At 39.5% G+C, this 20,064-nt stretch overlaps 1 protein-coding gene across 2 annotated transcripts; it reads right to left on the reverse strand.

The window, feature by feature from the left end:
- Window positions 1-1,136: 1,136 nt before the first annotated feature.
- Window positions 1,137-12,685, reverse strand: vangl2 (VANGL planar cell polarity protein 2). 2 transcript variants are annotated; one of them, XM_061797096.1, is made up of 7 exons: window positions 12,314-12,685; window positions 11,784-11,907; window positions 10,052-10,659; window positions 9,040-9,173; window positions 8,384-8,519; window positions 6,194-6,443; window positions 1,137-3,219 (listed from the first exon to the last, which is right to left on the reverse strand). In XM_061797096.1, the coding sequence occupies exons 1-7, from the start codon at window positions 12,382-12,384 to the stop codon at window positions 2,959-2,961; spliced, it is 1,584 nt and encodes a 527-aa protein (XP_061653080.1). In that variant the 5' UTR covers window positions 12,385-12,685; the 3' UTR covers window positions 1,137-2,958. The 2 variants fall into 2 exon arrangements, with proteins under 2 accessions (XP_061653080.1, XP_061653079.1); XM_061797095.1 differs by having other exon boundaries at window positions 3,053-3,245; window positions 12,314-12,532.
- Between the last annotated feature and the right edge of the window lie 7,379 nt (window positions 12,686-20,064).

The raw sequence follows: 20,064 nt of genomic DNA on the forward strand, positions 1-20,064 counted from the left end.
TGTAATCGTGTGAGAATTAAGTCTTAAATCGTATTTCTTTTCAACAAACTTTTTTTTTTTTTTGACAAAAAAGTTGTAACCTCATGAGAATAGTCAGATTGTGGTTATGAGAGAATGAAGTATTTTTTTTTCAAAGAAAAGCTATGGGATGTAGTTATTTTTATTGAGCAAAAAAATGTTTTTAAGAAAAAAAGGATTTTGAAAAACAAAATCGAGTTTTATGCAGACTAAGTGGGATTTTTATCGAGGTTGATTTTTACCTTGAAAAATACAGTAGGTCTTACTCTGAGGATATTCTTATTTTTGAAAATACCATTTCTTTTTTGGTGAAAAGAAAAATATTTTTTTTCCCCAAGTGGTAATATTAGAATGAAGTCAGTTTTTTGAGAAAAAACTTTTTTGAAGGCAAAGTCAGATCCCTTTTTTCCCCAAGTCATATTTTTGTCCAGAAAAAAAGTCAAGAATTAAATGACAGATAAGGACTGTACCTTTAAAAATAATATTTTTGAGAAAAAGTCTTTACAAGGCAAAAAATGTGTGAGAATGAAGACGTTTCAACAAAAAAGGCACAGGCAACCTTTTGTACAGACTAAGATATTTAATGTTGGAAAAATACTAACAACACTTTATACAACGCTAACAAGAGTTAAAAAAAAATACAAAGACAAAAAAAATAAAAATCTACATTATTACCATCATTTTGTTTTTTTTTACACGCCACTCGCAAAAAAACATTCAGGAAAAAAAAATAATAATCGCATCATAATTTAGGCACCTTTAAAGAAATGATAAGACAAGTTATTAGAAAAATGTAATGTTTTGGAGCCCTAAAGAACTCTGGTGAGAAGTTCTGTTTGGATGTTTTTGTTCGAAATGTGCCGGACACACTTGCACAGCTTCGAGCCAGTTAAGGCGTTAAGGTTGCGTTCATGGTTTTCTGATATGCAGTCTCTTAAAACATCCACAAAACTGAAGTACGGACATGGTGGATGAGAATGTGATATGTTTGTTACGAAATAAAAATCTGCATTTTGAAGTTTAAAGGAACAATTAGCTTAACTATGCATTTTTTCAAAAGCACATGAGCTATTAAAAACGAGTTGACCAATAAAAGAAGGAAATGCACTAAATGAGTGTTATGCTGTCATCTGTAGTTAAAGCTATATGGACTGGAAGCAAAATGTTGCTTTTTTTTTTTTTTTTAAGTATTTTTTTTTTGTGTTAAGGTGTCATTTTTGTGTAAAGTGAAATGTCGATGTGAACCAAAAACATGAACATACAAAGAGAGAAGTGTTCTCATATATCAGAAAAGTGTTATTTGACCACAAGATGCTACATTCTGTTGTGAGTACCAATGAGGATCAAGGCTGCACTGAAGGGGGGGGGGGGGGGGGGGGGGGGGTTGGAATAAAAATCAAGAGTAAGTTTCAAGAATAAAATCATATTTTTCAAGAATGAAGTCACATTTTTCAAGGATTATGTCACATTTTTCAAAATGTCTGACTTTTCCAATAATGTACTCTCGTCCCCCGCACCCTCAAAAAGTTGCCATCCCATGAGGATGAAGCTATATTCAAGAAAAAAATTGTTTTGTTTTTTTGGAAGAAAACATCTTTCAAAAAAAAAAAAAAAAAAAAAAAAGTCAGAAGCTTAAAGTGCCACTAAACAGGCTCAAAAAATTTATTTTAAATTCAAGTTAACAAGCCAGACAATGAATGACTGGACAAAAAAAAATAGCAGTAACAAAAAAACAAAAAAAGTATGTGAAATCAGGCTTCAAAATGGTCAGGAATCGAGACATTCTTTGAGCTTCCTGACGCTGTGGGCTTGTCACTGAGTACTCTGAAAATCCCAACTCCACTGAGTACTCTGAAAATCCCACCTCCAGCTATCAATCAAAAACCTCCATCGCGGATTCGGGTTTCCCTTTGTTTTCCGTTGAAATTCAGCAGGGCGTTAATCGACGGAGGAATTTGTCAGCGGCAACGGTTTTAACCCCAATCTTGAGTATAGTAATCAAGTTTATCAATAGTTTTTTTTTTTTTTAAGAAAACAAAGTCACTGTTGTGATAAAACAAATACATGAAAATAAATCACTTTTTTTTTTTTCAAGAATAAGGTAAGTCAATCTTAATATGGTAAAATCATGTCCGTTCAAAAATTTAGTATGCCTACATTGTTGCTTATACAACTTCGATCTCACAATATTACCACTTTGCTCTTGAAAAAAAAATTTGAACTGTTCATCTGCAAAAATATGACTTTACTCCCGAAAAATGCAACTTCATTCTAGTACGCTTAAAATTTTTTGTCTTTAAAAAAAAAATATATATATATATATATGAAGCTATTTCATTAGCCTAACAGCATAATTGCACAAGTTATTTTTAACTTACTGTCACAAAATCAATACCGGAAAAAAGTTTGTGTAGATTTCTTTCTTTGTGTAGATTCTCGGTCATCCAGGTCACGGTAATCCGAAAAAGGTTGAATCGAGGCAACTGGACTCTTCTTGCATGTTAAATTTGTTGGTCTTGTTTGTTGTTGTTGTTTTCCGAAAACCTTAAAAAATGACTTAGGCAAGTATGCTATTAGGCTAATGTGTTTTTTTGTTGTTGCTCTTTTTTGTCAGTGCGGCTTTCAATCCTGCTTTGTACGAGACTATAAAAACAATAAAAAATGTGTAAATTGGTCAGGAACCAGCTGCGGGGAGGCAGTGGTGGTGTGTTGCGGTCACAGTTTTTGAGACGAGAAGTTGTGGCATCGCAGTCGTGGTGGTGGTCACGTAGTTCAAGTGGTTACAACAAAAAAAGGCGCCTTTGTTAAAAAAAAGAAAAAAATATGCCTTTTTTTCCCAGCATGTTTCATCACCAACACGGAAAAGACGAGTCCAAGGCATCAGGAGCTGATTGAAGGTTTTTTTTTTTCTCCCCCCATTCTCGGGGAGAGCGCGGGCCTTCAAACGGACGTCTCGGACTGGAGCCGCATGACGAACTTGTGGCTCTTGGGGTCCACGAACTCCTCGCCGAGGCGCAGGAAGGGCAGCGGCGTGACAGTGACCACCAGGGAGAAGTCGAGGCGGCGCACGGAGAAGACCAGGCCTTGGCGCAGCGCCGACGTTACTGGCTCCTCGCTCACCAGCGTCCACTGGCGCCCCCTGTCGTTGTGCTGCTGGTACTGCATGGTGGGCCCTGGGCTCAGGTAACGCTCCAGGAAGGCCTGGACAGTGTGGGGACAGCAGCGATCTAAGAATTACATAGCAACCTGATATATAACAATATACATTTTGGATAATTGTTTTAAAATTAATATACAACCCCTATTCCAATTTAATTGGGATGTTGTGTTAAACAAATAAAAACAGAATACAATGATTTGCAAATCATGTTCAACCTATATTTAATTGAATACACAACAAAGACAAGATATTTAATGTTCAAACTGATAAACTTTATTGTTTTTAGCAAATAATCATTCATGTATAATTTTATGGCTGCAACACGTTCCAAAAAAGCTGGGACAGGGTCATGCTTACAACTGTGTTACATCACCTTTTCTTTTAACAACATTCAATAAACGTTTGGGAATTGAGGACACTAATTGTTGAAGCTTTGTAGGTGGAATTCTTTCCCATTCTTGCTTGATGTACAGCTTCAGCCGTTCAACAGTCCGGGGTCTCTGTTGTCGTATTTTACGCTTCATAATGTGCCACACATTTTATATGGGAAACAGGTCTGGACTGCAGGCAGGCCAGTCTCGTACCCGCACTCTTTTACTACGAAGCCACGCTGTTGTAACACGTGCAAAATATGGTTTGGCATTGTCTTGCTCAAATAAGCAGGGGCGTCCATGAGAAAGACGTTGCTTGGATGGCAGCATATGTTTCTCCAAAACCTGTATGCACCTTTCAGCATTAATGGTGCCGTCACAGATGTGTAAGTTACCCATGCCATTGGCACGAACACAGCCCCATACCATCACAGCTGGTATGCTGGCTTTTGAACAGTCAGGATGGTCCTTTGCCTCTTTGGCCCGGAGGACACGACGTCCACAATTTCCAAAAACAATTTGAAATGTGGACTCGTCGGAGCACAGAACACTTTTCCACTTTGCATCAGTCCATCTTAGATGAGCTCGGGCCCAGAGAAGCCGGCGGAATTCATTGGAATTGGGGTTATAAATAGATTTTAATTAATAAACGATAATAAATTACACATATAGTTTTACCACAAGGTATGATATATAAATACATTATTAGTTTGATTAATTATATAATCTGATTTAATCATAGCTTATGTTTGTATATTTTGATTTTTTCCCCCGACAAATAAATTACACTTAAATTAATTTGTTTTATTTAATTGTTTTTTTTAAATGTAAACTTTTTTTGTTATTATTTTCTATGTTAATGAAGGAGATTTTGCATATTTTCATTTTTTCCATGAAGTAATTTTTAATTAAATATGAAAAAAATGTTTTATTCATATTTAAATGGGAAATGGACTGCACTTATATAGCGCTTTACCTACACCATCACAGTGCCGGAAGCGCTTTACAAAGCCTCACATTCACCCACTCACACACGTTCATACACCAATGGGCAGCTGCTGCCATGCAAGGTGCCGCCAGGCCCAGTGGGAGCTAAAATTAGGGTTCAGGGTCTTGACCAAGGACACTTCGACGTGGACACTCGGTGCCAGGATTCAAACTACCTTTCAAAGGGCCAGTGGCCCTTTAGCCACTGGATGACCCACAATACCAACCGAGCCACAGCTCAATATTGATCTGATGTGAATATATAAAGTAATTTTTTCCCACAATACAATTTAATGTTTCCATATTAATATTTGCAAATACTTGTATGTACACAGTACAATAATTTTAGTATAATAAATACATTACAAATATATTACCGCAATTTCTCGTGTATAATGCGCATTTTCTTCCTCGGAAAATTGTCAAAAGTCAATAGTGTGCATTATACATAGGTATAGGGGGAAAATGAAAACAACTTTCACATTTTATAGCTGTATGCTGCCATCTAGAAGTTATGAAAAACCTCTACACTTTAATTCCAACATACCACCACCACCGAGAGGTTATGAAAAAGGTGTAGACTTTCATTCTAGTATGCCACCGCCAACTATAGGTTACTGTATGAAAAAGGTGTAGCCTACACTTTCATTCCAATATGATACAGGTACGGAAGACTGCATATATATACACAGTTGTGCTCGTAGGTTTACATACTCAGGCAGAATTTGTGAAATATTGTTTTTTCTTTAAAATACGACTGATGACTGAACAACAACCATCATTAATTTCTTTATGGTTATGTTTTGGTTAATGATAATGCTTTTCTGAAATGCTTGACAGCTTAATTTGAATCCCATTAAAATAAAATTAAATCTGTTTCACCTGGTCATTCATGTTTTCAATAAAGAACTGTACACAATCTTACAAATTCTGCCAGGGTAATCGAACATATGAGCACAACTGTGTGTTTTCTCATTTACTAAATAAAAGAGGGCTCTGAATTAAAAAATAAGAGCAGGTAAATAAAAAGTATTACATGTTCAAATGAAGTGCTTAACTTCAGAATAATTCTTTGAAAATACTAAGAAAATACAGATAATACTTCATGTTTTGATCATATGGATCGAAGCAAAATCATGCATTGTAAAAATGCATTATACATAGGTAGAATGGTTTCCCAAAATTTTTAGGTCAACTTATGGGGTGCGTATTATACACAGGTCCGCATTATTCACGAGAAATTAGGGTAGATGTTTTTTATGAAAATATTTACTTGTATTTAATATAAAATCAATGTTTTCTGTCAATCAAATATGTATTTTAGTTTTCCAAGTAATATACTGTTATTAGCTTTAGTATTACTATGCCTGTATATATTTTTAAATTATATTATCCAGCTAAGTTAATATGAAAATAATGTTATAACTTTTAAATTAATAGTAAATACTATTGTATATGATTTTATCAGTGTTTCTCACAAATAATAAACATTCAAAATAAAACATTTGTATTTGCAGGGAAGTGTGTGTGTTGTGGTCATGACGTCTAGTGGACACAGAGATTATTGTAATTATTATTATTATTTACCTGCATTTCCCCAACAGGATGAATAATGTGTCTATCTATTATACAGACAGCACAGGAGTATTTTTCTGACCTTGGGCGTCATGTTGTGCGTGATGCAGAACTGCAGGTGCGTGAGGATGCTCTCCATGCTGTGGAAGGCCTGCTGTCGCGTGGTCCTCAGGTACTTCTGCATAGCCCGCGCCATGGGGGCGAAGATGGCCTGCGCCGCCTCACGGGGGTCCATCACCTCCCGAGGGTGCTTGGGGGACGAGGTCGACGCCGCCTCCTCCTCGTGGAGGCGCTTGATGTGCGTAAATGCCTCCTCTACCGCTACCACCAGCCTGGAACGTTTTGGGGACTTGTAGTTGGAATATCATTTTGTCATAAAGCTTGTGAGGATAAGCTGTAGAAATAAATGGATGGATATATATACAGTCCCCTCGAAAGGTATTGGAACGGCGAGGTCAATGCCTTTCTTTTTGTCGTATAGTGAAGACATTTGGGTTCCCGATCAAAAGATGAACATGAGACAAAAGCTCAGAATTCCAGCTTTTATTCCATAGTATTTACATCGGGATGTGTTAAACAACTCAGGACAGAGCACCTTTTGTTTGAACCCACCTACTTTTCAAGTGAGCAAAAGTACTAGAACATGTGACTGTTTTTAGTTGCTCAGGTGTTGCCTTTTAGATTAATTGCTTAAACATCAGATTGTGGTTGTTTTTGGCAACAACAATAGCGTGGAAAAGAGTCTGCTAGAACAAATGGACCTAGATGACCAGATGATACATTTTATTATGCTGCAAAATCGATCGAGAAGGCAGCAGCGTATGTGCTATGTGGAAGCGGGAGGAACGCTGATTACATCATCACAGCATGTGACTAAAACAGACCAATCACGAGAGATGATCTCTGCTGCATTATACACGCAGCAACAATTTTTGCCGTGTGCGCGTCAAGCGATGCAGAGGGGCTGCGCGGGCCAATTCGTCGTTCACGTGGAGTATAGAGAGGCCTTTACTGAGCAACAGATATCGGACAGGTCGGCCAAGGGTATCAACAGCAGTTGATGATAGAAACATTATGAGCGCTGCAAAAAAACACCCCAAAACAACAGTCCGTGCCATCACTGACAACCTCCACAGGGCAGGGGTGAAGGTATCACAATCCACTGTTCGAAGAAGACTTCGAGAGAAGAAATATACAGGCCATACAAGATGCAAAAAGAATCGGAAAGCCAGATAGGATTTTGCAAAGTACAGAGATGAGCCATAAAAGTTTCGGAACAAAGTTTTATGGACTGATGAGACCAAGATTAACCTCTACCAAAGGGATGGAAAGACCAAAGTATAGAGAAAGAAATGATCTGCTTATGAAGCAAGGTGGAGGTAATGTCATGGCTTGGGCTTGCATGGCTGCTCCGAGAACGGCCTCACAAGTCTACAAAAAATTTGACTTACTGCCCATCGCCTTTGCACATGTATGCATTTGTAGCTTCACCAAGATCTACATCATTTTTAAAAAAAATCAAAACAAATAAGCTCTCTGCTGAAGGGGCTTCTCTGCTTCGAGTAGCAGCACGGATATTGATGGAGTGCCACAAACAAAGCCGGTTAACACATCAGATTGAATTTGAGAAGCTTTATTCAACACATCGTGAAAGATTACGAGAGCTGGGTAGCTAAGCAGGTTAAGTAGCTAGCTGACAAGATGGAAAGGCGGCAGCTTGTTCCAAGGCACGTAGGCAGTTGGCAGCAAGGATTTAGGGCGCCGACACCTAAAACTTCTACCTTTGGTACTACGACAGATCCCGGTTAAAGTAATTCATTAAAAAAATAAAAACAATTCCTAAGGGACATTCGGCAGCTAAAACACATCACCCAAAATGTGCAAGCAGATTTTTCATTTGTTGGACTATTATTTCGGTGTAGTGCAAGGAGAAACGATTCAGTTCTGATTCGCTCGTCATTCATTACTGTTAATACGAATAGGGAATGGATATTTATAGAGTGAGTCTGAGTCCTATTTAAAAGGATTCATTAAAAAACTTCAAAGAATCTGTCCATGGTATGTGATCAAATTTGACAAAATTAACAAAAGATACTTGACAACTTGCAGTTTATATAAATATAGGTATTTGGAATGAGGGTTGACTCCCCCTAGTGTAGACTGGGGATATAACAGACCACTTCAAAGCACACATTCTTCATGCAAGTTAAACCATTGCCCCCCCCCCTACATACAAGCTCAAGCTAAGTTGGTTGTGTTGGTGTCTCTCTACCTGGCCTTGCGCTTGCGGATCCTACGGTCCATCTCCGCCTCCTCGTAGTAGAACTCGTTGTGGGAGTTGTCTCGCCTCCTGGCGGCTGCGGCGATCATGGCGCGCGACTGGCCTGTCGAATTGTTGGCGGGATTTTCTGTGGGGGAATTATGTTTTATTTTTTTGCACAAATGTTTTTGTGTAATTATTAAATATAGATTTGACACACAACATAGCTATACAGAGGGAAAGCGTTATTTAGGGCTGGACTTTTATTTTTAAAAAACGCATTTTTGGTCATTTTAAAAACTACCGATTGTCCGTTACATTAAGGCACTTTTTTTGTTTTAGTCCATATGTACCCATATTACTAACTGTACAACGCAAAATTGTTTTGTAGATTTTTTTGGTGGCCTAAAACATCCAGCACTGGGCAATGTTATTGTAAATAAATATTTTTAAAAAAGCTTAAAAATGTTTGAAAGTTTCACATTTTTCACACACAAAGCACAGAAAAGCAAACAACACATTGTTATATCCGGATAAATATCTCAGTTGTGTCATCTATCAACTTTTGCTGGATTCTGTGTCAAAGGTAAAGCCCGGTCTTCCGTTACAGCTCCGATATAGGACATTTGTATGATTTTTACTCTGCGTTAAAAGGCGGCCATCTTTACCATCCAACGAGTAGACTTTGAAGCCTGTCATCTTCTTGGACAGAATGGACTTGGGCAGGTTGACCAGGGCGGGATTGTAGACGGGAAAGTCGTTGTAGTAATGGTCCAACACCCACACGGCTGCCCGTTGGATACTAGAACACAAGGTAGCTGCTTTGTCACTTTCTTTTCTTCGTTTTGTATGTTGGTAATGTTCATACGGGTTTTACCAGCTGTGTATTGGCTATTCTGACTGCTAACGTGTCGTTACATATACTGTAGTCTGTTCATGTGCTGCTTATCAGTTGTCAATGCTGATCTGTGCATCCAACAACACTGCAGCTCTGCTTAACCTTTGGCTTTGACGATGATAATGGTTTGGAGGAGTCTTAAAAAAAAGATAACGGCTGACCTTAGACCAGGTATCTGTTCAGGATGGAAAAACTTGTGCGAGGGCATTATTATTTACAATATACATTTTTGAATTAGGCAGCACAGTGGACTAGTGGCACGTTTCCCTCAAAGTTGATAGGTTCAAGATTCGAACTTTAGCTCAGGACCTCCTGTGTGTGTGTTTTCGCCTGGTACTGTTCGCTTCATTGAAATTTTCCATAGGTGTGAATGTGACTGCGAATGCTTGTTTGTCTGTATGTGCCCTGCGATTGACTTGCAACCACCATCACTTCGGTTTTCTTTCCATTAAAGAAATTCAAGGGCCATCCGAACTTTGTCTTCAACACATAATAAAAGCAGTTTTAAGAAAACTGCATCTTTTTTTCTTTAGTGTACATAAATCTAACTATCAGCATAGCAAAGGAAGGAAATTCCATGCTTTCTCAAGATGGAACCCAAAGGCAAATACAAAGAAAAGAGCAGCGGCCCTAAAATTGAACCCTGTGGGACTACCAATGCTCTCACACATAGTTCTGTCTGCCAGATAGAATATAAAATAATCCAGAGCGCTACCACTAATGCCCACAAGAGAATGAGAATAAGGGTTATAGAAAATGTATGGCTAGGTTTTGGCACTAACCTGAGGTGGCCCACGTTATAGAACCGACTAGCCCCGTCTGTGCTGCGCACCACCTTGAGGCAGAAGGCGGGCTGCAGGTGGCGCACCTCCAGCAGGACCAACGCCAGGTACTGGATGAAGAGCAGCGCGTCCACCAGCGAGGCCGCATACTCCACGATGCCACGGTAGTCACGCTCACGGGGCTCCAGCACACGCACACCATAGAAGAGCCAGTAGGACGCCACGAAGAGGAAGACCAGCACCATGAGCAGGCAGCGGAAGACGAAGAAGCGCGGCAGGGTGGCGCGCGGCGGCCGGAGGAACAGGGCCCACGAAGAGATGAGCAGCACTAGCAGCTTGAAGGCTAGCGAGACATAGAGGCCCTCACAGGGCGTGCCGCAAGGCTCCAGGGCATCGCGCCACAGCGCTTGCGGCAGCACCAGGAAAGCCAGCGGCGTCACCAGCGCGAAAAAGCTCAGGCAGCCGCCCAGTGCTGGGCCCAGGAAGCGCTTGCACTCCAGAGGCGTCGACTCTTCCAGGTCCTTGGTGACTCGCGTCAGGTCCTCGTTGGAGATGCTGTGCTCCGACGTCCCCGTGACCACAGTTGTGGTCTCGCCCCAGTTGTCATCCTGCCAGACAATAAGAAGGGCCTATTAATGATCTCAACCCTCTCCAAGTTTAAGGTGTAACCAAGCTGCTTGTCTCGGGTTAGATGTTTGGTTTTCATGTTTTTCTTATATTCTGGCTTTCATGTTTTTCTTTTTTCTATTTTCACTATATTCTTCTCCGTCTTTTATCTACGTACTCATTTTACATGGTAACTCTAATGGTCCGAATGAGGCATCACAGTCAGGCTTCCAGAACAAGTTAACAATCTTGTGTTCCTGAAACTCAACCTCTGAAACAGTTCATCTTTTAGCACTTTTACTGGATGCTTTTTAATGGTAGACATACCTCGAATGTTACTTGAAGCACTATGTTGAGTTTATTTTAATTCTTTGTACTTTCCCTGAAAAGTGGTTATGCTACCAGATATTTTTTTTCCCCCATTTTCTGAAAACATAAAAAAATGAAATTAACAACTTTTCCAGGTTTTTCACGACCGTAGGAACCCTTGCCTTTATTAGACCCACAATGGGGGAAATATGCATCGTTTCAGCAGCAATAGTGGATGCGGGAAATTCAAAAAAAGCATGCAACAGAAGAGATTTGTACAAGTACACTGAAGCCATAATTTATTAATGATTATGATTTATTGAGTAATGATTATGTTGTGCAATTGAACAGTATCCAGAAGGCTTTTTATTCTATTACGTAATATACTGCAATAACTGTTCCACAGTCATATTGTTAATATCATATTACAAATATGGAAATTCAGACAAATTGTTCAGGAAGTGAATTTCTATAGATTGGCAGCTGTGCAGTCATGGTCTTCGGCCTTGCTTCCTCATTTTCGGTTTTCCGTTTCGGCCAATAATGTTCATTTCAGTGCGTCACTAAACAATGTAAATAAGATTTGGATCTTGCCTGGATGGACAACATTTACAGTTGAAGTGTAACTAACATGAAAACCAGAGGGTTGCCTGTCAAGGTTTGAAAATGAGTTTTTGGCCCATGAAGCTGGCTCTATCCAATATTTGGACACTTTTCATACCTTGGCAACATGAAAAATTTTAATCAGATTTGGATCTTACCTGTACAGACAACAGTTCCATGTGTAGCCAACCTGAAAACCAGAGAGTTCACTCACCCGGTCATCTCCGCGAGTGGATTCTGCATCCAGCAGCGGCTCTCCGGGCGTCTGAATTGTCACCGACTTGTCTCCGCGGCTGCTGCCATCTCTGCTTTTGGAGCGATGGCGGTCCCGCCGATCCCTGCCAGATATGAAGTGGGCCACTCGATGATGACATCACGGGGAACAACACAGGAAGGCTGCGTTCAGAATTACTCCCGATACACTATATAGTGAGTTTGCCATTTTGTAATGCTGTTTGAATTTGTAGTGGGTATTGGTTATCCCCTACATAGTGCCCTGAAAGCATCTTGAAAATTAATGAACCACCGCTATTCACTACAAAATTAATATACAGTACCCCATGATGCATAGCGCTGATACAGAAAAAGCAACATCACAACACAGATAGGCACATAAAGCTTTGTTTGTAAAACACACTGTTCAGTGTTTATTACAGAAGATTTAGGAAATTAGTCAATTATTCAGAACACAGCCATAAAGCTGTCTTTTTGAAAGGCAAAATGTAGGTGCGGTGCGACCCCCACCTGTGCTTGCGGGAGCTCCGGGAGTGGGAAGACTTGTACGAGTATCCCGAATACTGCGACTCGTTGTCCATGTCTCTGGTGGGCGGCGAGCGGGCTTTGCGAGCCCCGCTTCCTCCTCCTCCTCCGCCCGTGCTGCACGGCTTGCCGACGCCGCCCAGCTGGCTCTTGCGCTCTGAGATAGACTTGGTTGAGAGGGCCAGCGGCAGCTTGAGCAGGTCAACCTTGCTCCTGAGGGAATCTATCTTGGAGGTCGAGGAGGGAGCCGTGGGAGAAGGCGGTGGGCCAGGGGGGCGGGGGAAGGAGGAAGAGGAGGAGAGGGGCGGGAGAGGTTGGTGGGTAGGAGAGTCAAGGCAGGGAGAGCAGAGGTGGTCGTGATCTGAAAGACAAACCAATAACTATCACACTATGCTAGAATAACCGCCACCATGCACAATAGAAATAAGCAGAATGACTAGAAATAATGCAGAGTAAAAAAAAATAAAAATGTAATTGTCCACGGTACACTGGGTGTACATTTTTATATGATTAGTGCGATCACTCCTCTTGCTATTTATTCATTTAAAACCGCCAGCTTGCATAATACTAATAAATACAACAATAATAATTTCTCATGTATAATACACTCGAGTACAATAGGCACTGCCAAAATCGCACTCACACAGCTGAATTTTCCTTCTACCCATTTATAATACGCACCTGTGGTGCAGAAGAAAGGGAGTATCAATGAACAGTTTACTGAACATACTTGTATCAAAACTACACATTGTTAGGAAGAAAAACACAGAACTAAACCGGAAGTCTGGCACAACAAAAACTAATCTGGAATACATTAATCGGCCCTCAGTTCCTTTGGAGAATTATGTCAAACCACCACCACCACACACCCCATAACTGCTGGTATCCACGCTCAAAACGTGAAACAATATCCGCGTAGTAACTTGTATTTTATTGGGTTTTTCAAAGAAATCTATCGTACAATCTTTTATATCATTATATCATTATCATCATTTAATTATTTGCACTTTACTGCATTCCTTGAAAATTTGTACAACCAGATATTTTGAATGATATTTGGTCACTGGATGTGTTTTGTCATTATTATTAATCTTTTATTCATTTAATTGTGTGCTCTATCTGGCCACTGGATGTGTTTTATTGTTATTAATCTTTCATTCATTTAATGGTGTGGTCTAAAATATGCATTTTATAAACAAATATAGAAAAGGACAAAAAAAATTCCATTAATGTAATTTTAAGGATTTATCAGAATATATTGTTATAAATAAAATACGAATAAAGCTACCTATATTGGAATATAAAATTGTGTCTATCGCACAGATCTAGAGTCAGAAAAGTATAATGTAGTGATGACAGCTAAACTGGCCGACTGCTGAATGATATGGGTCAAGTAGCGACACCATGCGGCACAATGTATAAGGAAGTGTAAAATGGCCGCCAGGTGGAGTAAAACGGCAACTCTCAACACCCCCAGCGTGGGAATCAAAGCGAGCGTTGTGGCACATTAACCCACTATAACCTCCTTTTTGGCGATGAGCGCTAGCCAAAACGCTCCTGGCGGCGTTTAGTCATCTCCTGACGCCGCTACTAGCGCCGAAACAAAGGCAGCCATATTGGATTACGGCGTTCTTACAAAAACAAAAACAAAAAACTCGTTTGGCCTCCCCCTTTTCTTCCCCGCACGCCGTCTCACATTCCCTCTGGGGCTTCACCCGTCCCCGTGGAAACTGGGCCTCGCCGCTTCCATGTCAATGAAAGAAGGAGGGGCGAAGTGGGGGTCGTAGGTTGACAGTTGCCGCGGTGACATGACCTCACACCGCCCTCTGCTACGCTGCCCTCCCGCCAAACACACAAAATAGACCAAAATAGAAAAGCGGCCATGACGGATACCAGGCTGTAATACGCTGGTTAGTGGATAAAAGATGGGCGTGGCTCAGGGGTGTTTTCCATTGGCCTTCTGGAAGGAATGAAGCACCGCCATGATGCTGTAATGGTGTCCTGAGCTTACATTAGCCTATTAAAATCCATTTCCTGCCCCAAAAAAAATACTAAAACAGGATCACTCTTGGTTAACATCTAGGATTGGCATGTGTGTAATACGGTGAACTCATGCCATCATTTCTTGCCAGACGCACCCGCTATTGGTGAAAACCTGCAATAGAGAGAGACCATTTATGTCCACCAGCTTAACGCTAACACAGAATGCAAAACACCATAGACGGGCTAACGTATAGCATTGATGTCGCCGTGTTATAAACCCTTCAAGCAACGGATATTGAAACAAATGGTGCAGCAACACGTAGACAGACATAAGAATCACAGGCATATTCTTTATCCTATGTGAAAAATGAATAACATTACTTCTGACTAAGTAGTTGAGAATGTCCATGTATATCTGTCTGTCTCTATTATACTGCCTCCTGGTGGTCAAGGCCCCCAAAACAAGGAGTCCGCACAATTAATCATGATGCACAAAGTGTTTATTTCTTTACATTTTATGTTTTTTTTTTTATAAAGAACAATACTATCAAGTGCAATTTTTCATTAAAAACCAGTTAAAAAAATATTGGGGGGGGGGGGGGGGGGGTAAGAACAGATTAATGGCATTTCTATTCATTTCAATGGGGAAAATGCTTTGAGATGAATGTTTTGAGTTGTGAGTACAAAAAGAATGCTAAATAAACACAAAGTATATTCAAATTCATCGTTATTTGTGTAGAACATTTAAATATACTTTTGTCCAAATATTCTTTGATAAACTATGACTGTTTTTAATTCATTTTGGAAAAACATTTTTGGATTAACAATGCTACAATTGGTTGGATGGTAACTAAACACAGTATTCGTCATCATTTGTGTAGAATATTATTTTAAAATATTTGATGTGTAGTTTTTTTCCCCACATATTCTTTGATAAGTAACGGTTTCATTCACTTTGGAATAACTCTTTTGGATTAGTGATGTTACAAATCTAGATGGCTAGAAAAGTTAAATGCTTACTTAATTTATCATTTATGTAGGATATTATGTTAAAATATTGTGTTTAGGTTCATCCCAATACTGTTTACATTTTTGCAAGGTTGAAGGCTTGCTAACTAAACACAAAACATATTGTCACATCATTTGTGTAGAACATTGGATGTAGTTTTAAGCCATGACTTACATTTTTCCCCCACATTTCGACTTGTCATTTTCTGTGTTTACCAACAACGAGGAGGAGACTTAATTGAATTTGCAGTGTGTCAGGTGATGTTTTTGCACTTGGACAATTGAACAGCTTGCGACACAAAAAGCTCACTCACTGACTGTATAGCATTCATACAATTTAAAAGAATTTCCACATGAGCGCTGAACTGGCATTTCCCGCTTTAAATCAAGACGTCTCACGTTTAGAATTTTACCACTGACCTCTTAAACCTTTCACATACTATTGCAATCATGACCTCACGCTGCCATTACGGCACATAATGAGACACATGTGGCCGGCGTAGATGAGGAGGCCCGGGTGGTGTGCTCAAGTGGAAACATAGAGCCTCTCTTAGCATTCGTAGCATGCTTAGCCATGACAGAAAAACCTGAATTATGTCATTACTTTGCTATAAACTAAAGACGTATTTAGGCAGCTAGCAGATGGAGTCTTTGAAGATGTTGCATTTGTGGATAAGAACTATGTCTTAGCGTAAGCATGATCTTGCGTCAATGACAACGATAATATTAACGATAATTGATATATTGGAGGAAAATGAGCTACGATACCGAAATGTTCATAACTGAGGTGTTTTGATCACCACAGAAACTTTGCTTCACCCGAGGCTACGCGATGCTGGCATGCAGCTAGCCAGCATTTAAAAAGTGGGAGGCATATAATGTACACAAACTGTTGTAATTCCTACACCGTTTACCCGATTTGAATGAAAATACCCTCAAATTAAAACTGAAAGTCTGCAGTTAAAGCACATCAGGTTTGTTTAATTTCAAATCCATTATGGTGGTGCTTGGACCCAAAAAGAGAAGAACTGTGTCCGTGTCCCAATATTTATAAACCTGACGGGAAATATATATCAATGCTGCTAATAACATAAAGATCAACATTATAGAGAAAACTTTAGGCGTGAGCTGAGCTCATTCAGGTATTATTATCATCAGTATACCTTTGATGAGCCACGGCACCTACTTTAAGTTAGAAAAACCTTTACGGTGAACCACCAAACAAAAATATAAAAAGTATGAATACTGAAATAATAATCCTGTCTCAACTTAGTCACAAATGTACTTAGTGTCAAATCTGGGCTTGTTTAGTTGACTTGTTTTGTTCCACATTTCCACATAAAATCTGGGCTTGGTTAGTTGAACACAAAGCTGATATATTTGCAGGGAGCCACGACTTATTCAGTCTTATGTATTAGTTGTATGAATTCCAACAGGTGGGGAGACAGACTGATCATACCTTTCACCATCCAATGGAAGAGTATCTAATTATTCTACCCGTCACTGTACACCGCTGACATAGATCGAACTGCAAATATTTCTGATTATTAAAGAGTTATTTGCCTATTTAGACCACAGAGTGACTCTCCTTCATGGCCTTAGTATAAAAGTGTCAATTTCATTTTTTAAAAAAACACCTTGGTTTTGTCATACGAGTGTCCAGAAAAGGCCCATCTGACAGCTACTTCCGTTTGACCAAGTTTTGTATCTGCTTCGTCCATATTTGGCTAAGACTCTGTGTAGGAGACCCACTTGTGAGAGCGCATGCGTTTGTTATGTTGACAGCGCTGGCTCGGGAGCGGAGAGGTAGGCAGAGATCTTCGCTAGTGACGTAGACAAGCTCGAGAAATTCAAATTGCCTGATTTCAGGCCTCTCGGCAGAAAAGCGTCTGGAACTCAGGAATGCGTGGATGATTTTAATTCATATTGCACATGTTTACTGAAGCACCATAGAGACAATATTTTTGGTTTGGCAAAATACGCCCCCCTTTAAATAATTTAATTATAATACAACAACAATAATAATAATGTTGTACGTGAACATACTTCCTGCGTTCATTGTTTCAATTTTAACTTAACTATACGAGACAATTGATTTTCCTAAGAGTCAACGTGTAACAAACTGAACCCTGTGACCACAAAACTGAGATATGAAACCAATACGTGGATTTTGTGAACCGAAGCGGTACAGAAAATGGATGGATGGATATTCAAATGTATTGGGCTGCCCCTGTATTTTGTCCCACCACTACTGTAATTTGAGGCAAATATGAGCACATTTTAGACTGCAAACAGGCTAAAACAACGCTGGAAATGCATAATTGTGACACTTTTGGGCAAGACTGTCAGTGAGAACGTGGCCGAACATTTGATCCAAACAGGTGTGGTCCAGTGGTGGTGTGGATCAGGTTCCCTATTCATCACCGTGTCAGTCGTCTTCACATCCATGAAAACCACGAGTGCTTCAAATGGTCTTCAAACAACGTTTATGTTAAAGCTAAATGTTCTGACGCAAATGGATGATAAAAACACACTCAGGACGATGAAACTCTACCCCACCGTCAAAACCGCCCCCGAGAGTCACCTGACAAGCCGCTGATAATGTACTGCATGAACTATTACAAATGACGTAATGACGAAGCCCATAAAAATGCTTTCAGAGGCAGACACAAAAAAAGCTATTAAAAAGTGATTTACGAGCACAACCGCACTGTTTACTGTAAAATAATGAAAGGACTGCATGTCAAATGTACTTTACAAGAATGCAGAGCAAAGACTTATTATTCCTCCATTTTGATAAGTTTGTAGTGAAAACACTACAGTTATCACAAGGCTTTTGGGCAGTTGACCCACAGGCTTACCATAATTAATGCTCAGGATGGAGATTTGATAGGATTACACTCAATTTGTTTGTCATCCAAAGAAGTACAAATAATGTGTCCACTATGGGAATTTGAGCAACAAAATATTGTGGTATTTAGGATATATTTCTATTCACCAAATGTACTGCGTTTTGTCTATGAGAGAGGGGAAAAAAAGTCTTGTATATGAATGTTAATGAAAACGTGTCAATTTAGTTCTTAAATTTTGATTTAAAAAAAGAAAAAAACTGAATGTTATGTCCTTTCTGTTTGGAAAAAAAAACCTAATCTTGACTATAAATGTAAATAAGTGTCAATTTAGTTTTTAAAATTAGAATTAAAAAATATAAACAAATCTGTAATTTTTCCAAGTCCAAACTGAATTTACAGTATTTGTTTGATTGTGTGTGTGTGTGGGGGGGGGGAAACACTAATTTTGTATATTATTGAAATGAAGTTTTATTTTTTCAAATTTAGATCTAATTTTTTTTTTTTAAGAATTTAAAGTCTAAAACAAATTTACTGTACCTTGTGTTTTATTAACTATAAATGAAAAATAACTCATTTGAAAAAAATAGGGGGGGAGACACTAATTTTGTATATTATTGAAATGAAGTTTTATTTTTATTTTTTCAAATTTAGATCTAATTTTTTTTTAAGAATTTAAAGTCTAAAACAAATTTACTGTACCTTGTGTTTTATTAACTATAAATGAAAATTAACTCATTTGAAAAAAATAATTGAAAATGAAACAACTAAAATTTTAAAATATTTCTTGTTAGCTTACTAAATGACACAGAAAAAAAACACACCAAAATGCTTCTCTTGACTTATTGAAGCTATCTGTCGCCAGTATAGCGTGGAATGCTAATTGTCGCAATTAGGCTTCCTCCCTGGTTACACGACGCGTCCACAGAGGAATCAAACATTTCGAGGGGGAAGCTGCCCCGATGGCGACGCATTCTGGGAACACCGCTGTCTGCCGCCCAGCTCCACCCAGTGGCCATTTGAGCCCTGCTAGACCAACTGTGTAAATATATGTGCACAGACACGTGCTTGGGCATGGGCGCGCGTGCGCACATACAGGCAGAGTAGAACACCACCACGACATCATTAAACCGAGAAAGACAACTGCTACTGCCAGCCCCCTCCTGCACACATGGCTAGCAAACTGAAGCAGGTGTGTGTGTGCGCGCGCGCGCGCGTGTAATGGCCACTTCATTCGGTACGTCTCTACGACGTCAAATCAATGAACTTTTACCTCCATGCACGAAACACCAAAATATACAGGGTGTCAACAAAGTCTCTGTTCAATTTTAAAAAAGTTATTACAAAAGTACTTGATGAGATGTGTTAATCTAAGTAAGACATCTACCCGCCTGTCAAGACGTTTATGTAGACTGAGACAGTATTTGGGGGGGGGGGGGGGGGGCGGCACTGTACCCTTCACACCATAGTAGGGATGTGTATTGTGTGTGATCGTCGACACAACCTTTGAGAAATTGATTGATTGCTTGGAAATAATTAATCGCGAGCTCGGTCTGGTTTATCTGAGAGAAACATATACGTTTAAGCAGCAGATCCTCCAATCACCAGGAGGCTACCCACTGGCTTGCAATCTATGGACAATAGTGCGTCAGCTTGGAGGACAGATACATGTACAAAAACATAAATGTCTAAACTAACTGTAACATGACCAAAATGCAAAGTTTCGTCATTTTTCTTAATGTCAACATCGCTCCTTGCATCCAGGTCCGCAAATCAAACTGTATTCAATTAAAGAAAATCCTTTGGTCAAAAATTAAACATTTCAGTACGGTGCCCCACTGTAAATTGAAGTAAAGAAAATACAATTACAGCACTTGAAACAAACAAACTAATATT

This window comes from Phyllopteryx taeniolatus, chromosome 14 (genome assembly GCF_024500385.1).
Source record: "Phyllopteryx taeniolatus isolate TA_2022b chromosome 14, UOR_Ptae_1.2, whole genome shotgun sequence".
Taxonomy (NCBI): Eukaryota; Metazoa; Chordata; class Actinopteri; order Syngnathiformes; family Syngnathidae; genus Phyllopteryx; species Phyllopteryx taeniolatus.